Source organism: Nuphar pumila, chromosome 15, assembly GCF_984573655.1.
Source record: "Nuphar pumila chromosome 15, dmNupPumi1.hap1.1, whole genome shotgun sequence".
Lineage (NCBI taxonomy): Eukaryota > Viridiplantae > Streptophyta > Magnoliopsida > Nymphaeales > Nymphaeaceae > Nuphar > Nuphar pumila.
The window spans coordinates 40849051-40869695 of NC_143263.1; the positions used below are offsets into that span (position 1 = coordinate 40849051).

At 38.1% G+C, this 20645-nt stretch overlaps 1 protein-coding gene across 1 annotated transcript in view; it reads right to left on the reverse strand.

Annotated features, from left to right (window-relative positions):
* Window positions 1-1246, reverse strand: part of HCF101 (ATP binding protein) — a 138096-nt gene extending 136850 nt beyond the window's left edge. The window contains exons 1-3 of the mRNA XM_089990039.1: window positions 1109-1246; window positions 912-1037; window positions 71-213 (exon numbers count right to left, since the gene is read on the reverse strand). Of these exons, the coding sequence (XP_089846165.1) occupies window positions 71-213; window positions 912-1037; window positions 1109-1172 (333 nt within the window). The 5' untranslated portion in view covers window positions 1173-1246. The remainder of the gene's footprint in view (window positions 1-70; window positions 214-911; window positions 1038-1108) is intronic.
* Window positions 1247-20645: the final 19399 nt, after the last annotated feature.

A 20645-nucleotide genomic window follows, 5' to 3' on the forward strand; every position in this document is an offset into this window, starting at 1 on the left:
CGTAATTGTGCTACCTGAGATAAGAAGGCACATGCATAGAAAAGAACCTTCATCGAGCAGCAATAAGTACCTCTCCAAGGCTCTCGTCAATGATTAAGTCCTTCACGAATCCACATGAAACAATGTCTGTACCAAAGTCTGGATCAATAATTTGTGAGAGGGCAGTGAGTACGTCTTTTTCAGCAATATCTGTTGACAAATTTGCAGAACCAACTGCACCACGAAGAAATTGTGATGATTAGGAGGCATAAGAAACTACACCAATAAATCAAAGACTAGCCAAATGATAATTAAGACCTTTTTTTCATATCTTTAAGGAAAATGCAATCATGCCTAGACGGTCACCGACGGTATGTCTTTGATATCCTTTCACTTTAGATAACGACCGCTATCAGTCTCAGAAACAATAATTAATGGAAAAACACTACATACACATCCTAACTATCAGACTGAAATATAGATATTCGAGAGGAACATGCTTTCTTCGTAATCTCTATCAAAGTAATTCAGTACGTCCAGTTGCAACTCAGGGAATAAAAAAAGAATTGTCATTCTGTTATGATATGCAAGCAAAAACCAAGCACCGCAAAGTGGAAAGGTCAAGCAAATACTCATATATTTCAAACGTAATAGAAAGAATCCATAAAAGCGCTAAAAAAATGAAAAGCTAATCATCACAAAAATCAATTACATTGATGCTTTTTAATAAGGGACGCACACTTATATCACCAAAATGATTTCATTAATGTTTCTAATAAAGAACACACACATACACACGGATACCAACCTCCAAACTGGAAGGGATTTTAAAAACATGAATCATCCAATCCAGTCGTTCTTCCCAACCTCTACAAAGAATTAAATTCCACACAAACAAAGCATAAAAACAATTGGGTTCTAAAGAAAAGTACCTTCAACAGAAGCGGCTTTCAGTAAAACTGCAAGCCTATTCGATCCGCTCAAGGATCTCCAACGTATTGGATACTCTGAGAATCGATTTCTCACCATAACAGAGCATGATTTCTTGTGGGCAATTGCTGTATAACCAAGAAATCATCAGAACTCACAGAAAACCATAGTAAGAGAGAGAGAGAGAGAGAGAGACCACCTTTGTTTTTAGGAGTGATGGTGAAGAGGGTGTTGGGATTTCCTCTCAGAATTTGGATTTCCATCTTCCCCACCAGAGAGAGAGAGAGAGGCGCGGGAGCAGCAAAAATAGAAGATAAAGAAAATCACCGCCTCAATCTCTTCCGAATGAAAGGCTAACGTTATCGTTGCAATAGGAAATTACCAGAGTGCCCCGTTGTGAACAGTATGGTTCTGGATCGAATTTCAGACCAACCCGAAACCATCTAGTCAGTTTTATGTCTTTTGACCCATATAACAAATGTCAAGGGGTGTCAACGGGTCGGGTTTGGTTCAGACCCAGGTGGAATCAGACTTGGACCCAAATTTCGGGTATGGTATGGGGTCCAGATCCGGTCTAATCGAGTCCATTATAAGGGAAACCATACCCGTACCCGATAAGAACTACATTAACCAGACCCGGACCATAGCGGGTAAAATAATATTTTTTATCATCTTTACATTGAAAATTTTTGGGTCTTAATAGGAACTTGGGTCGGGCCCGGGTCTGGTATAAAATTTCATGAACTATACCCAGATCCATGTATTAATTGGACATTCGGGTCCGGACTGGGTCTTAATTGGGTCTTCTTATTTATCACCATACCCGGACCCTAGGGCTGTCAACGGGTTGGGTTGGGTTCGGACCCAGGTGGTACCAGACTTGGACTCGGTTTTCGGGTATGGTATCAGGTCTGGACCCAAGTCTAATCGGGCCCACTATAAGAAAAAACATACCTGGACCTGCTAAGAACTATATGAACCAGACCGGGACCATACCCGGTAAAACCATTTTTTTTTTTTACATTGAAAAATTTGTGGGTCTTAATTGGAACTGGGGTCGGGTCTGGGTCTGGTATAAAATTTCGCAAACTATACCCAGGTCCATGTATTAATTGGACCTTCAGGTCCGGACTTGGGTCATATTATTTATCACCATACCCGGACCCTATAGGGTTTGGTTCAGATCAGGTCCAGGTAAACCAGGCCCGTTGACACCCCTATCGGATCGTATAGGGTTTGGTCCGGATCGAGTCCAGGTAAACACGATCTGTTGACACCCCTATCCACGATGTCTTCAAATTAATTGTGATTTTATCGTGATATTTTCAAAAGTTGATATAATGCCAAGAAATTGCAAGATTTGCAACATTTCACTTATTTTGAAAATATAACACTGTTATTTCAATATTAATACGATTAAAATGATTTTCATTATTATTATCTTGTTATTTATATTTTCTTTATAGTATTTATTATAAATATTTTTATATATGCTGAATATTCTGTTGAGATTTTTGTGAGAGAAAACGATTTTTTCAATATATCACGAGATTTTCCTTTACCGATAATTTATTTTTCTAGAATGAGATTTGTACGTTGGTTTTGGTCGACCTACACCTGATCTGATTAAATGAATGGTTGGATCTTATGGCGAGTCCTCATTAGGGGTGCAAATGGGTCATATTCAGCCAGATCTTGCCAGATCTGAATCTGAATCGGAAATGTAAGGAGTATATCCGAATTTAAATCTGGATCTAAATCAGATCCAATGAGGTGAGGTTGAATCTGAACCCGAAGTACACATGGTAGTATTGGATCCAGAAAATAGAACAAAAACAGGCTATTTACATTTAAAATATGTAATCAGGTCAGATTTTGATTCGGATCAATTCCAGATCCAACTTAAAATGCTGATCTGAACCTCAAAGTAATCCAATTGAACAAATCCGAGTCTAATTGGAATGCACATTGGGAATTTACTTAAAAGATCCAAATCCGCATTACATATCAGATTTGGATCGACTATCTAACCACATCTGATCCGTTTGTAGTCCTAGACCTCATACCCAAAAAATAGTAAGGGTCCTGTTCTTCAAAGATTTGTATCCAATAAGATACATCTTTCTTGCTGATAAAAGTTAAGAATTTGTTGCGATTAAGGTGTCTTATGGTCCAAGTTTGAGTCGGACTTAGGATCCAATCAAATCGGCCCTTGTACCTAGGTCCAAACCGAACCAACCCTTTTGCTGCATGTTGTTGCCTTCCTGAGAGTGGGTCGCAAACTCCCTTGTCCACAAAAATGGTGGTGGTCATTGTTTACTCAGTATCCTTGTCATAGATCCACCATTTCCACTCTGTTTGAGTCATTTTCTGGTCATGGATATCCACAATCCCTGGACTTGGGCATTTGACATATGACATTTTCTTTGGAGATATTAAAAACCAGTTTGTTTCCGCCCTTGGAAAGTGAACTGCCATAAAAAAGGGCAGTTACCTTGAGAAAAGCCCACGATGGGGCTTTTCCTGTGGGAAATGGCCTCTCATAGCCAACCTAACTCATATATAGAACCAAACCCAATTTCGTATCCGTTTGGGTTTGGATTTGACTTTTTATGAGGCCCTCAAATTTAAAACCCAAAAATTTACTCAAAATTTTGAGCGGAAGACGATTTGATTTTGAGTCCGAATTTGATAATTTTGAGCGAGTCACAGGTGTGAAATAACACAAAGTTACCATCAGAATAAAAACTAAAATATTATTTATATCACTTTTGACAAAAGTACAAAATGTTCAAAACTTGAGAACAAAATATTAAGAACCAAAAAGCCTCAAGTTGGGCCCTGAATCCTCCGAAAAGTGCTAGTCCTAGATGCCGCTTTTGCCCCGTGTTATTCACTGTCGTGTACCTAAACAAAACCCATTAAAGGGTTAGACTTCTAACAGTATGGTAAGTCTATACCAATTTTGGTAATTCAGACTATTAAATATATTAAGTCAATTCAGATAAAGCATTTTTATTGAAAAGCAAGACAAAATACATAGCATAATTTTTGCATAATTATGGCATATTTTCATTTTAAATTGTGATTAAAAAGGGTTTTTATTTTGATAATCGATTATCCACCCTGGTACGTGGAGAAAGACCATCGCAGACGATGCATTCTGGGGGTGTATTATTCTCAGATGTTTTAATCTCGAGTACTTGACTATATTGGATTCAAAGTCGGTGGTTCACGACAAGGAGAATCATTGCTAAGTCATAATAGAAAGTAGGATGCATCATGAACTACTGTAGTAGTTGGGGATCTATCACCTAGGATATATGGATAGCCCCGACCTCCATAGACTTACGAGTGAGTGGAGACCACTGGGATGCCTCTCTCCTAAAAATCAAAATAGAATCACTCGAGGTTGTACAATCTACCTTCTTCAAGGTACAGATTAGAACAAAATGGGTCAGAAGGATTATCTTTATTACATAGATTATTTTAAGTGCCTTACATTATGTAGGCCAAAATGAGAGTTCAGTAATCCAAGTACCTATTTTTTTTGTAATAACCAGAGTCATGTATGTATACCTAACCTAATCAGTACTTGCTCTGTATATACGAGCATTTTGCTAATGTAGCAGATCAATATCTTTGAGTTTTGTGCATAGGCATGTTTTATTTATCAAATAGTGCTTTGTTTCACACTTTGGGAGTTAATTTATTTCAAGCTCGTATACGAGATAATCCTAGAACAGAAGTATTCCCTACACACTACTGTGTACCAGAAGCGTCTCTCAGAACCTTGGTTTCTTTTGAGCCGCAACCATTTTTTTTTCAGGGCATACTATTCTATTGTTAGTAGGGTTTTCTAAACCCAAAGCTCTATTCTTGAGCTAAGTAGAGATGCACGTTGTTTTATGCAAGCTTTAAATATTTTATCTTCATAAAGCAGAATATAAGCTAAAAGTATTATTTTATTTAAAATATATGCATGCATCTTTATAATATTTTATTTAGAGTATGATACATACCAAGAACTATTATTTTATTCTAAACACGATACATATGCTTATATTATTTTATTTGAGATATAATCATTTTTCTCAAATTATGGTATGTACAAAAACTATTATTTTAATTGAAGAACAATTATTTTATTTCGAGAAGGATAAGTACCAAAACTTATTATTTTATTTGAAGTATATTTGTTTTATTCGAAGTATGACACATATCAAAACTATTTTATTTGAAATCCAATGCGTAACAATTTAAATATAAGCAAACATGTATGCTTTTAAAATATATTTAAATATTCAAAATCCACATGCATTTGGATAGGGCGTACCTCGTATAGTATTTTGATAAGAGACAAAAAAAATCTCAGAAATCCCAGGGAATTTTTTTCTCCAAGTTAAACTTCCGACGTATGTGAAAGAGATAAACCACGTTGGCGGGAAGAGGCAGAACCTAGTTGAGTTGAGGCAGCGATGATAGTGACCGAATCGAGTTGATTTGCTCGAAGGGACCAGTTAGAGAGAATTGTGTTAATGAGAGAGAGTCGAGTTAATGAGTGAGTCAGAACCGGGTCAGGTTTAGGGACAGAGCCGGGTGGCTAGTCGAGAGAACCGGGTTGGGTCAAAACAAATATGGGTTTGGTGAGCTTGGTCTAGACTGGGTGCAATCCGAGCAAGTTTTAAATAAGGCATACTTGGCAGATGGGTCAAGCTAGCTGGGTGCAGTTGGCTCGGTTGGGTGCAATTGAGGTGAAGGTGCAGGTTGGTTGAGTTTGGTGGCAATGAGCTGAAAAAGGTCATTGGTGGCTAGAATAGCCACTCGTTAATGGTGGTTGGAGGAGGGGGAGAGTGGCTGAGTAGGGAGAGGGTGAATAGGAAAGTAAGAGAGAGTGGGAGAGGAAACTGACAAAGGAGGCCTTATATTGGTTGGGGGAGGGTTGTGGTGTTGCCAAATGGCAACACCCACTGGTGAAGTCTTTAAAAGCAAGTGGGTGCCTCTTGCTTGGCTTAAACGGGCCTTGGACCTTGGGTTGGATCTTGGTGATCCAATCCTAGGCCCAACTGACCCAACCAGTTCATGTAAGTATATGGAATTAAAGTACTTTGTTGTTAAAGAAAGGATAGAGAATCATCTAGTGTATATTGTTAACATTGGTACCAAAGAGATGATTGTTGATTCTCTTATTAATGGGCTAGCACCGGGATTGTATTTCGAACATGTATTGAGGATGAACTTGTTAAACTCTTTTTGACATATGCATATGAATAAAGTGATCATACACAGTTTTGATTCTCATTATGTTCATTTTTTTTTTGTTAATCTCATAAGGAATAGTGATTTAACTAAGGATCTGTAAAATAGATTTTAAAGGCCAATTTATTCATCAAGTTATTCTTATAAGGTATTAGGTTAAGGGTTTATCTCTCTGGATAATCAATGAAATATCTGTTGATTGTTCTTGGATCAAAGGCTTTAATGTGGGAGTTATATAACTTAGCCTCTGCAGGACATCTCCATATGTGCATATATAATAGTGATGGTTTCCTACCTTTCCACAACTCATAGAAAATTTTAGGCACAGATTTCGTTGGAACGTTATTCAAAATATGCACAACAGTCCTTAAGGCTTCACCCCATAAATTGATAGAAAGTGTTGAATAATTCAACATGACCCTGACTATTTCTTTATGCATACGATTTATTCTCTCAGCTACACCATTTTGGTAGGTACTACCAGGCATGGTATACTGAGGCACAATACATTTTTCTTTGATAAATTGCGCTAATGGTCCTTTTCTTTGCCCCATCTCAGTAAATCTACCATAATATTCACCACCTCTATCAGACTTGACTATCTTAATATCTTTAGCGATTTATTTCTCTACTTCTTTCTTAAATTCTTTAAACATTTGAAAAATATCAGATTTTTTATAAATCAAGTAGAGATATATATATTGAAAATAGACATTAATAAAGGTGACAAAATATCTTTCGCCTGTGTAACAGGGGGTAAATGGTTCGCATACATCAGTAAGGACTATTTTCAATAACTCACTACTACGTTTGACACTTTTTTTATATATGTTTGTTTGCTTAGCTTTTATGCAATCAACACATGAGTCATTGTCAGTAAAATCTAGAGATTTCAAAATCCATTCATTTACGAGTCTCTTTATTCTCCTTTCAGAGATATGACCCAACCTTCGATGCCAAAGCATGTAGGACTTATCATTAATCATGCTACATTTATTTTCAACCAACGCATATTCAGAAGTCAAAGACTCCTGAGTTTGGATTTTCATATTTAATTTATACAAATCATCATAAACAAAAGAAAAACCAATTTCAATTGAATTTCTGTATATGAATAATTTAGAGTTTTTAAATTTAAAATAATATCCAAATTTATCCAACTTTGAAATTAAAATCAAATTTCTACTATGTGATGGAACATAAAAAACATCATGAAGATCTAAAACTACGTTGGTATCTAAAATGATCTTACAGGTCCTAACACCCTTCACATGCAAACACATTTTGTTTCCTGAATAGATGTTCTTCTCATGCATTGTTGGTTCTCTTCTGTTCAAGAATGACTGCAAACAGTTGACAATATGAACAGTAGCACCAGAATCAATCCACCAACTATTTTGAAGAATATGTAATAAATTACATTCATGAAAAACAAATGACAAATTACCTTTCTTTTCTAACAATTTCTTGTACTTTATGCAATCCGTCTTCATGTGTCCCTTTTTCTTGCAAAAGAAGCACTTCATGAGAGCAGAATCGGGTTGCTTGCTCTGAGATGACTTTTCACTTGCTGACTTCTTCCTAGCATTTTTCTTTGGTCCTACCTTGGATCCATGAAAAGCCATATGTGCATTTTGCACCTTCTCTCCTTTCAATATCTCTTCTTCCTCAACACACTTCGACGTAAGTTCATTGAACGTCAATTCATCATTATGTGTGTTATAAGAGATCTTAAAATGACCATATTCTATAGGTAGGGATGCCAAAATTAAATGCACTAGGAATGAGTCAGAATTTGTCAGTTTTATGTCATTCAGCTGGGACACTATGTTCCTCATTTCCAAAATATGCTGGAGAATATTATCTCCTCCAGAATACTTCATAGATATGAGTTTTGACATTAGGGTACTGGCCTTGGCCTTATTCGAATTGACAAATTGTGCTTCAATGGCACTCAAAAATTCCTTTACTGTCCTGCATTGCAGGATAGCACTACGAATATTCGTAGCCACCTTAGATTGCAAAAGCAACAGGCTAAGTCTATTCGAGGGTTCCCACTTCTCAAAAGCACTTTTTTGTTCAGCAGTGCTTTGATCTGTCAGGGCAGCAACCTCATCATTTCTTAAGGCCAAATCCAAATCCATATACCTAATGTGAAAAGGATAATTTCTTTCCGATCACTAAAATTATATCCATCAAAAAAATGGATAGTACTTGAGCCATCTAAAATCATAAAACTAGAAACTGCATGGCAAAGGACATGTATCAAAAAAGGAAGTATATACGAGACAAACCTGATGGAAAAAACAATAAATATAAGGCCCTTGATATGCTTATTTCTGAGCGAGTGTAGGGGGTCATCGGAGTCCTACTTTAGTAAGATTTCTGACACGTGTAATCACTATGCCTACCGACCATAGTTGGTAAAACTTAAGGCTCATGAGAAGCTAGACCATCAACACATGACACCTTTGGGTACACATGCGTGATGTATCTCAACACACTTGCCTTATTTTACCCTACATAAAATTCAAACATGATAAAACTCCTTTTGGGTAGCTTCATCATTTCATGAATTTAAGTACAACATTAATATTGGATAAAACTATATGCTAGAATAAAATTGACAACATACATGCATCCAGTTACTTTGGTAACATAAATTCACTAAGTTATTTAACTATCATTGATTCCAATATCAGTCATACATAATGCATGCATAATCACAAATAAAATGCATGAAAAATAACAAAAACAAGCTCAAATTAGTAAAACCCGAGATCCTCAAGCTGGAACCGGTCTAAAACAGCCCCGAACCGGTCATCAAAGGGTCCAAATCGGTTCTTAACCTCATGAACTGATACCAAGTATGAACAAAAGTCCATAAAACCCTATAACCATATGCCAAAATCCCTATATCTTTATATATTTATGAACCAGTCAAAAATGGCTTCTCAGAACCAGTGAAAAACTTGAAGGAACCAGTCAAAAATGGCTCTTAACCGGTCCCAAAAAGGGTCGTATCGGTCGTTGATCTAGTTCAGGTGAAAACAGTATCTGGACCCTGTTATGGATCCAAATAGGATCTGGGTCTGACTAGATCCAAAGAGGATCTGGGTCTGACACGATCCAAAACTCGATCTGAGCCGTCTGAATGAGATTCAGACCAGAATACGTTATGGGTTTGGATCATAGCCTGATCCAAATTGTTTTGGATCTTGACCCGGTTCAATCGGATCAAACCAGACCCGAAACTAAATGGGTTCGGCTTCAATCCAATCGGGTCGGATTCGATCACCGAACTGAACCTGGGTTGGACTAGGTCCGAACTGGACCCGGGACTGACCCGGTCCGAAAAGGACCCGGTCTACATGGGTCAGACACAGACCCAAAATCATTATGGGTCAGGGTCTGATCCAATTGAAATAGTAGACCAATCCACCCAAAATGGGTTTGGATCGGGCCTAACACCGGATCAGAATACCGAACTTGGTCCGGTATCCGCATTAATACAGAAACCTGAGGATTTCTATTTTATAATGTCTGAAAAACCTTTCGGTTTCTCTCTACAGGTTTCACGGTGACCCACATCGCCTGAGCGATGACAGACGCCAGTGGCTGGCCGAAAAGCTGCCAGCGGCAACAACCCCCACCAGACTCCGACCACAACCACTCCCACCCCGCCCGATGGTAGAGGGGAACAAGAAAGGGGCTCTTCGCCCTAGATGTCGGGTGATGCCGGATAGACCACGACACCGATGAAACGGTCGTCGAAGGCCTCCACTTCCTGGCGACGCATCCATGGTCGGAAACCCTTTGACAAAAAACCCATCCAATGAGGGTTTCCGTCATCCGGCAACAATCTAGCGAAGGCTTATGCCAGTCTGCGGCGCTGACAAGGCCGCTGGCGATGGAGACTTGCATCCGTCCTCCCGGATCTCCGACGCCAACCTGCGGCGACCCCAGTACCGATCGACCACCCTGAAGCCCGACAACGCAGGTGAAACCCTTGATCCTCTGTTTAAGGGTCATCAGGGCTAAAATTGCTACCGGCGTACGGCTGACGAGAATGACAGTCGCCCCACGGTGACAATCATCGTCGACCGACGACCCACGTTGCCCCACAAAGACGGGTGATCACCTTATAGGATGGCTCTGTCATCGATGAAGGTTGTCGTCCCATGAGAACAGTCTGCCACAGAAAACCGATGATCCATGTCGCTACACAGTGACATGCGGTTAGCATGCCTGAATGCAGGGAATGCCAGAAGGCCCTACACTCACCCACGCGCAGTAGAATGTGTGGGTGTGGGCCCATAACCCAATGTTGGTGCCTGCATAAAAAGATGAGACAAAACATACCTGAAGCGATCATGTTCGCCTGATAGTGGTCGATGAGTGAACCCGATCTATCATCTCTGAGTTGTTCGTCTCCTCAACCGATCGCAGCCCTTGATGAGCATAGACCCTCTAGGGACGATGAGTAGGATCCGAAACCCATAATCATCATCTGTTGATTATTGATTAGCTTTTGCATATATTTTAAGGTCTAGCATCAATACCTATTTTATGGCATTAACTTTTACTAAGAAACAGTTAAGATAACTGTTTCCTCCAAACGGTAAGAACAACTCTAGGAGAGTTCTTGTACCGGGGTGGCTCCAACCCAACCATCTGTTATGACAAAATTTCAAGCATTTGGTGGCTGAAGACGTCCAAATAATTGTGCTAAAGTTTTTAGCTGCATCCCAACCACTCAATGGCTGAAAAGATGTCACCATTTGTTATGGACGGCACAATACCAAATACCCTTTTATTCCCAAGGGGTTTGGCGTAGGGAGGGGATTTGGCTACTAGGCGGGGGTGGTTCATGGACGTCAGCCCCTTGCATTATCAAAGGATCTCACCCACCTAAAGGCCAAGATGTTGAATCATGTCAGTACTCAGACCAACCAACTCAGACCTTTGGTGGGGTCCACGACAAGACACCTATCCTGCCATTCAAATGATAGGCCTCCGAACCATGATGTTGACCCTAATAGTTGGACACCTAAGAGCTTGTTTGATGGCTCAGGACAAAGAGCCTGGGGGAGGAAAAGCTCTCTTGTTAAAGGATATGAACATGGAATTTACAACCCCAGCGCACAAAGCTCTGCAAGGATGTACAAGTGTTTTAGACGATGGTTACTGATTCATGAAGATTACAAACTGGAACAATGGCTGTTTGGTTCGTAATGCCGCCCAACAAGATCTTCACAGTTTGTTACAGGCCTACATACCCGCAGTGACGTCTGTTTTTTACACAATGTGTTCAGCAGAAAGGCTAAGTTACTTGCAGAGAAGATTTCCAATGTACCAATTGGTGTCTAATATTAAGGAAGCTTTTGGATAAGTTAGGATCATTGGCATCTGGGATGCAGGTGAGGCAGATAGTCCAACACTACTATTGGCTTGCCATCACGTTGTTTGATTTATGCTCATGCAACGTTTTAGAGGTCTATGATGTTACATGAACCCAGATCCTACGCAGAGACGCTATGCATTTGAAGAGTTGGGTTGTATTTTCCAATCTTCTCAATTCCCTTGTGATTTACTTAGGGACTTCAATGCAATGCTGAGCCCCTAAACAAGACAGAGTGACCTCTGAATGCCCAATCATGTTGTTGCTGTTGACAATTCATTGTAGACTGTGGACTAAGGGCATGTTTGATGGTTCAACTTTTGTTTGGACCATATTCGGATGCTGTGTTCCAAATGTTCTTTGTTTGATGACGATGTGATAATAGGGTGGAGGAGGATCTTATATTGTGTAAATTAGATTGGTGTAAGGTCAACTACCTTTGGGATGATTATAGATATCTCCCACGGTGGAAGACCATCCCACATTTTTCAAAGTATGGTCCACCCATCCAGGTTATCGTCAGATTATTCAAGAGAGTTGGGTTGTCTCGACGTCTAAGTGCCTGATTATCAAACTCTTCCAGAAATTTGCAGAAGCGAAGTTCTGCATTCAGATTTGGAATGAGGATTGCTTCGATAACTGAAGACAGGCAATTAAGGAGCTCTCCAACCAAATAGAGGAAGCACAAGAAGCCATTGGTCAAGGGATAACTTCGTTAAGCCCTTACTAAAGCTTTACACCAGGAGACCTTGTGGAGACTAAAATCCAATTTGCGATGGGCAAGGGATGGAGATGCTATTACTTGTTTCTTCCACAAATAAGTCCAATTCCGTAGATAGTGCAACATTTCTTGAGTGGTTCATAAAGGCCAGATTCTGAAAACTTTTGAGCAGATCCAAGAGACGAACAGGGAAATTTTCAGAGAGCTGCTTGGGAGTGGCAACATTTCTTGAGTGGTTCATAATGGCCAGATTAAGTCTGGGATCGATCTTCACCTTGCTAGTAGTTGTTTGTTTTGTTAATGTGAAGAAGAAACCACTCAACACCTCTTTTGGAAATGCGTCTTTATCCGCTCCCTTTTGCATCAAGCATGGATTGACCATCATATAATATAGATTGCGACAATATTTCTTTCTCGAGAGAAGTTTTGATTGCAACTCGTGTTTCAAAGGCCAACGATGAAAGTTTGTGTGGCGTGTTTCGATTTTGACAGCTTGAAAACTCATTTGACTAGAAAGGAATCAACGCATCTTCAAGGAGAAATCTAGCAGTATTGATTGCATCTTATACCAACTTAGATGGGAAGTGAAGGAAAGAACTGCACGCAAGTGGCCGGGCTATTCTTCAGACTGGTTAGTGAGAAGTTGGACTGCAACTTGAGACTGACTCACCGTTTGGGAATGATGAAGGAATCATCAATCTCTGTGTTTCGGTTGAGGGGCATTACTTTTACCTGCAAGTGTTTACATATGGGTTTATCTGGAATTTTTATGTGCTCTTTCTGCTTTTTCTCTTGTTCCGTTATCATGTACTGATTTGGCATCCAAACGATACCTCATCATTTGGTTATGCCTTTTGCTGATTTGCTTCTTCATGAGAATATTTTTCTTTCAAAAAAAATCAATTGGAAAACTCTTATATAAGTTGGCGACACGACAGCTAGTCATGGTGGAGGAAAATGAGGAGTTGCTGAAACCTGTATCAACAACCATTGAGTCTACTGGCCCTGCAGCAACCATGTTGAATCTGAAATTAGGTGGTGCTACTGAGTCGAACGACTCGGCTGAATTGGAGTTGTATTCTGATGAAGATTTTTATTGCTACCTTAAAAGCATGTTGTCATTTCAACCGGGGGTTCCTTAAATATTTTCTTTCTTCTTTTAGTACTACTCGAATATCACACGATTTATTTTAGCTCATCTTAGTTTCTCTCGTAGTATTTAACTCCTATTAGTTTCTCTTACGATAGTATCCTCTTCTAGCCATAATTTAGTCCCATTAGTTTCTACTATCCTTTGGTCTTGATTCGAAGCAGGTTATATGTTCTCCCCCGGAACACGCAGATCTGAATGAGCGCCATGTATGTAAGCATGTGAGGCGCGTTTCCCCGTGTGTGTTTGCATCACTTAGCATCGAAGTCCGGTGCATTTGCAAAGACTTAAGTATCCTTTCACGCCATTAGCACCATGAAACGACGTTTCTAGTAATGTATCAAAATCTCCTCCAGCCAGAAAATGGAGGATAACCTTTTGTTTTCGCCCTAAGCAGTAAACACCTCTGCTTGAAGAGTCTCAACCTCGAAATATGTCGCCCTCTCCGTTCTGAATCACCCTTACACCTTCGGAAGAGCACCCTTTGCCGTCGCCTGCTGCTGCGAGAGCACCCTTTGTCGTCGCCTATTGCCAGAACACTTTTTGTCGTGGTCTGCTGCCGACCACCTCTTACCGTCGTCTGTTGTCGGACCACCCTTTATCGTGCAGCTGAGGATCTATCAGATATTAAATCAACAAGAACAGATTCAAAAGTATACTCTGCAACTAGTAGCTCCATGTTCTTCTAGAGAAGTTCTGACAACAACTCTGTATCAGGGGTCAGATCCCACATATCTTATGCAAGCAAACAAGCTCATTCGTAATGGCAGCTCACTGCACCATTCAAATCGATACAGTTTCTCAGATGTTTGTTATGTTCAATATTGTTTCAATTATTTGTAATGATCTTCGGGTTATTATTTACCATGCCAATAAAAGTAACGATTTATAGTATTAGCATGTTTTGACACGATTCATACGCCAAATATCATAATAATTGACACTAGCAAACACATAATATCTGTTTACAACGATTCATACTTCAAATAATGTGCAGCGATTGTAATAGAAATCGCTAACTGAGCAACGATTTGAACACACAAATCGATGTACATATCGCATAATATACTACAAATCGATACGATAATTCACCATAATCGCTTATTCCTATTATAAATCGATATGATAAACATAAGTACTGTTATGCCTCACAAACCCTGGACAACAACAATCGTGGTAACTTCATAAATCATAAATACAAATCGCGAAGCCTGATCCATCGGATATTGAAGATGAAAAGCAAACGAAGAAGATGAGGAAGAACTAAAGATGATGAAAAAGAAGAAGGATGGCGAAGATAAGGAAAAGCAAAGGAAGGAGGAGAATGAAAACTTGATATACATATTGCATAATATATTACAAATCGATACAAAAATTCAGCATAATAGCTAACAAATCGCTATTAACAAACAAAACAATATCTCTCAAATCGATAGTATATTACTACAACTGCGATTTGCGTTATATGATTCCAATATTTTCTATATAAAGGCAAATCATTGTAGCCGACATAGACGTCATTGCATAAATCTCATAAATCGTCAACCGGAATACAGACCTCACAAGACATATCGATTTTTGACAAAGAGCGAGATGTGAAATGATGTTTCTTTTATAAATGAATGACACATATTTTGGTAACAAAGTCAAATCGACAAGATTTATGAGTTATGATTTATACATTTAAAGCAACAATGATTTATATATTTAACACAGTAGCGATTTATTATATATAAAGTTACCAAGATTTGTATTCAAGTTTGATAAATCCTACAACAAGCTTTACTGTTGAAGCCCAAACGTTACAACAATATGTACTTATGAAGGGTGTGATTTATACATCGATTTGTAAGTTTGAAGCAACAATTTGTACATTTAATTTAGGGACGATTTATACGTTTGATGCAATAGCGAATTATAATTGCTGATGATAGCGATTCACGTGCCCCTAAACCCTAACACTAAACCCTAAACACTAAAACTAAACCATAACCCTTAAACTTGAAACCCTGAACCCTAAACCATAAACCCTATAACCTAAACCCTAAACCCTTTTCCCAAAACCCTTTTCCTGAAACCATAAACCCTTTTTCCTAAACCCTAAACCTTAAATCATAAACTCTAAACCTTAAACCGTAAACCCCAATCCCTACAACATAAACCCTAAACCCTAAACACTAAACCCTTAATATATTACTAAACCCTAAACCCTAAATATATTACTAAACCCTAAACCTTAAACCCTAAACCCTAAACCCTAAACCCTAAACCCTAAACCATAAACCCTAAACCCTGACCCTAAACCATAACCCCTAAACCCCAATCCCTACAACATAAACCTTAAACCCTAAACCCTAATTCCTAAACCCTAAATCCTAAACCCTAAATCCTAAACCCTAGACATTGTGTCGATTTGTTATTTAGTAAGTCTAAACACTATGTCGATTTGTTTACAGTTATTTCCTTTCCGCCTTTTATGAATCAGTCATTAGGTAAATCGTGATACGACATGATGTTCACATAGAAAACCCTCATAAAAGCAAATCATGATAGAATATCGTTCACATAGACAAAGCTGGTAAACACAAATCGTGATAACATAAATCATTTTCGATTTAGGTCTGCTGCTATACAGATCTTGATAGAACACTTCTTCTATAAAACAGTGATACTGATTTTCAACTTTAACTTAATGTATGTTGTTGTACAGATCGTGATAGAACACCTATATAACAATGATAGTGATTTATAACTTTTTAATAGTTCTCAAGTTGTAAATCAATTTGTACTTTACTAAGTCTAAACGTCGTGTTGATTTATGTACACGTGCGTAAAACCCTATTCTATGTAAAACACTAATATAGATATGTGTAAAACCCTATTCTATGTAAAACCCTACATGTTGTCCATGTCTAAAACCCTAATCTATTTAACCTATCTTCCTCTTTTCTGCGCCAGCGTAGCTTTTTCTTCTTTTTTCTCCTCCGCATTTTTCTTCTTCTCATTCTTCTTCTTCTCCCTTGTATTTTTCTTTCTTATTTGTTCTTCTGTGTTCCTTCTACCTGTGCTTGATAGATGGGTTTTGATACAGATAACGTAGTTGTTTCACGCTGTGAGGAAAAATTTGTATAATCTTCGATGATGATTATGGTTGTTATCTTCTGTGTATACATCGATATATTCAAGACACATACAACTATGACGTATTTGTCATGAAGTATATCGAAGCTTACACAGAATATAACGACCATAATCATCTCTAATCGTTGCCGCCATACCTGAGCAAGCACAAATATTCTGCATGATAGACAGGGGGTGATGCTGATGTTCATCTATTTGATCTATTCCTACTGCAGAAACTCAATTGTTTGCAAACCGTAATTCATAGTTGGAAAAATATCTGCCTAGCTTTGATATACTTCATGACAAATATGCACATAGAATCAGTTGCTTCAAGGGGACAGTGCCTGAGCTGATGTTTGTGAAGTATATTCTCAAGAGTGCGCTCATTTTCCGCTGCAAAGCGATTCTATGTGTCGATTGCATATATACCTTTCTAGAGCTCTTGCTAGCCGGAATATGAACTTTGTGCCAGGAGTGATAACATTGGAGGATCTCTGAAAGCAAAGAATGTGCAACACTCTGAAAGCAAAGAGTGTTCAACTGAGGATATTTGCATGAGAAGCAAAGAATGTGCAACACTCATATATTTTGTAAATGAATGTGGTTGTAATGTATCATTGAAGTTAACTCGATTTATAGTTTACTATGCCTAAACATCGTGTTGATTTGTTCATTGTATTTTCCTTTCAGCCTTTTATGAATCAGTCATTGTACAAATCACGGTAGGACATGTTCACTTATACAAAGCTCATAAAATTAATTCGCGAAAGGACAATCGATATCAAGCAAAATTTTATATATCATCTTAAAAATCGATACTAGAAAATACCGACTATCCTACACATCGATATACATATCACATAATATATTAATCATCGATATGACAATTCAGCATAATATCAATTTCTATCGTGATTCTTTATATCAATTTAAGATATTGTTTTGATTATTAACATCGATTTAAGATATTGTTTTGATTCTAAATATCAATTTTTAAGATATCAATACGATTTATGATATTGTTCTGAATCTTAATATTGATTTCTATGATGATTCTTAATATGGATTTAAGATATTGTTTCATTCTTAATATCGCTTTAAGATACTGTTTTGATTATAAATATTGATTGTTAAGATATCAATAGGAGTTTACATATCAATTTAAGATGTTTTGATTCCTAATGTCGATTTAAGATATTGTTCTAGTTCTAAATATCGATTTTAAAATTATCAACATGAATTTTCAAATCGATTTAAGATATTATTCTCAATCTTAATATTGAATTCTATGATGATTCTTAATATCGATTTCAGATATTATTTTGATTCCTAATATCGTTTTAAGACATTGTTGTGATTCTAAATATCTATTTCTAAGATATCAATAGGAATTTCCATATCGATTTAAGATGTTTTGATTCTTAATATCGATTTAAGATATTGACTTGATTTTAAATATTGATTTCTATCGTGATTCTGTATATCGATTTATAAGCTATCAATAGTAATTTCCATATTGATCTGTATGATATTTGATCATCCGATTGCGTTATACTATGATAATATTTTTGCAACAAAGACAGATCTTTGTGGCCGACAACGATGTCATTTTAAAATCTTTTATTATAAGATGTGAACCGCCAAAAATGTGAACCGCCAAAAAACTTTGGCGGGTCCCATAAGCATTAAACTACTCGACTATAAAAGGAGTTCTTCGCAATATTTCCCCCAAATCCTTTCACAAAAATTCTAACATTTCATCTTCTTTCGTCGGAGCACCCTTTGCCGTCTCGGTAAGTTTTTGTGTTGTGCAAGTTACCAATGGCTTACATTCCTAAGAGAAGAAACGCTTCATCGTCAGCGGGGAAAACTTTTAACGAAATTGTCCAAGAGTATGCTTTGTATGAGCAAGTAGAAGCGTACTACAAACTAATGAAGATTAAGAATGATAAAGAAATGGAGCAATTGTTAGTAAAGTATAGAGCGAAGCCTAATCTGTCAGATATTGAAGATAGTGATCCAATGATGAAAAAGAAGAAGAAGGATGACGAAGAGAAGCAAAATGAAAGAAAGAGGAGAATAATGAAAAATGCAAAGGAAACCAAGGCAAAGGAAGGAGGAGGTGTAGGATAGGGGAAAGCAAAGAAATAATAAGAACAAGGAGGAAGAGAAGCAAAGGCAAAAGGAGGAGGAGGAGAGGGAAAAGCAAAGGAAGAATAAGGAGAAGGAGGAGAAGCGAAGGCAAAAGAAGGAGGAAGAGGAGACGGAAAAGCTAAGTAAGGATAAGGAGGACGGGGAAGAGAAGGAAAGACAAAGGAAGAAGCAAGAGAAGGAGGAAGAAGAGAAGGAAAGTCAAAAGATGAAGAAGGAGTTTTTCGCTAAGCGAAAAAGGATAAGGCAAATGAAGGTGGCGGAGGAGAGGGAAAGGCAAAAAAAGAATAAAGAGGAGAGGGAAAGACAATTGAAGAAGATAGAGGAGGAAGAGAAGGAAAGTCAAATGATGAAGATGGAAAAGGAAAGGCAAAGGAAGAAGCATCAGGATAAGGAAGAGAAGGAAAGGATAAGGAAGGAGAAGGCAGACAAGAAAGAGAAGGAAAGACAAAGGAAAGAGAAGGAGGACGAGGAAGAGAGGGAAAGACAAAGGAAGGAGAAGGAAGACGAGGAAGAGAAAGAAAGACAAAGGAAGAAGAAGGCAGACGAGGAAGAGAAAGAAAGAGAAACGAAGGAGAAGGAGGAAGAGGAAGAGAAGAAAAGAAAAAGGAAGAAGCAGGACAAGAAAGAGAAGGAAAAATAAAAGAAAAAGCATACGATGGTGGCGAAGGACAGAAGGAAGGAAGAAGTACAAAAGCAAAGGAAGAAAGGGGATAAAGAGGAGAAAAGTGTGACCAAGGTACGTTAATCGCTATTGTATGTCGCAGTGTATTGTTGTAGGTATTATTATCTATAACGATTACTCTGTATAGTGATTACTATGTATAGCGATTATTATGTATAACAATTAATGCGATAGCGGTTAATGTGATAGCAATTACTTTGTATAGCGATTACTAAGTATAGCGATTAACTGTGATTTGATATTTTGTGTTACAGGCATATCAGAAGAGAAGCAGAGCAACATGTGAAAAACTAAAAGGGCGGTGTATGTGGCCAGAGTTCTGTCGTGATTTAGAAAGCTGAGTGAATATCAGAAGAACCGATTACGAAAGTTGCACTTTGGCGGCCTTCTGGACCAACATTATTTTGAAAATTGTTGGAACACCATGACCCACTTGGTCAATAAGTGGAACCATAAGACGAATACATTCCAGTTTGGAGGTTTTGAGATGACCATGACCCTAGAAGATGTAGCACGGATTATGAGTCTTAAGTGACATGGAAGTGCTGTCCTAACACAGGATTCAAATTATAACCCAAGGGACAAGTGCACGACCCTTCTAGGAATGTCGATGGAGGAATAACGTAAGTGTATTTCTGGTGGAGGCAATTCCTCATCGATGAAAGTTCATTTTTTTCGTAATAAATGGGAAGGCTGGTCCGCTGCATGTGCATCTGAAGCAGCTGACCAAGAGTTGCGCGGCTTCTTTCTTTATTTTTTTGGACTAACTTTATTTTCTGATTGTTCTGGTTCGAGAATAAGTTACTTGTGGTTGTAGTTCCTGTAAGGCTTAGATGAAGTCGACAACTGGGCATGGGGTGCTGCTATGCTTGCACACTTGTATAGTCAACTTTACCATGTGAGTAGGGGTACAAAAACTGTGTGTGTGTTGGGGGGGGGCATTTGTTCAAGTATTTGTTTATTACATATTTAGTATTTTTGGACTAAGCTCGTTGAAGGTTGTAGTCTTACTAATATATTGTTTTTTGTAGGCCTGGACTTGGGAGCATATTGTCGCCTTGCGTCCTCAATGTGGCCCTACGGTTTGTGATTTTTTCATGATCGGCGCGTGGGCTTCAATAAATGTCAAGTGCGAAAATGCTTAATTCATTTTAGATAGGCTGCAATTAAATCAGGTAAATGGTTCAAAATCATTGTAATGTTTAGCATTCTTAGTTAATCATCACTTTATGATTTTGTCTTCATT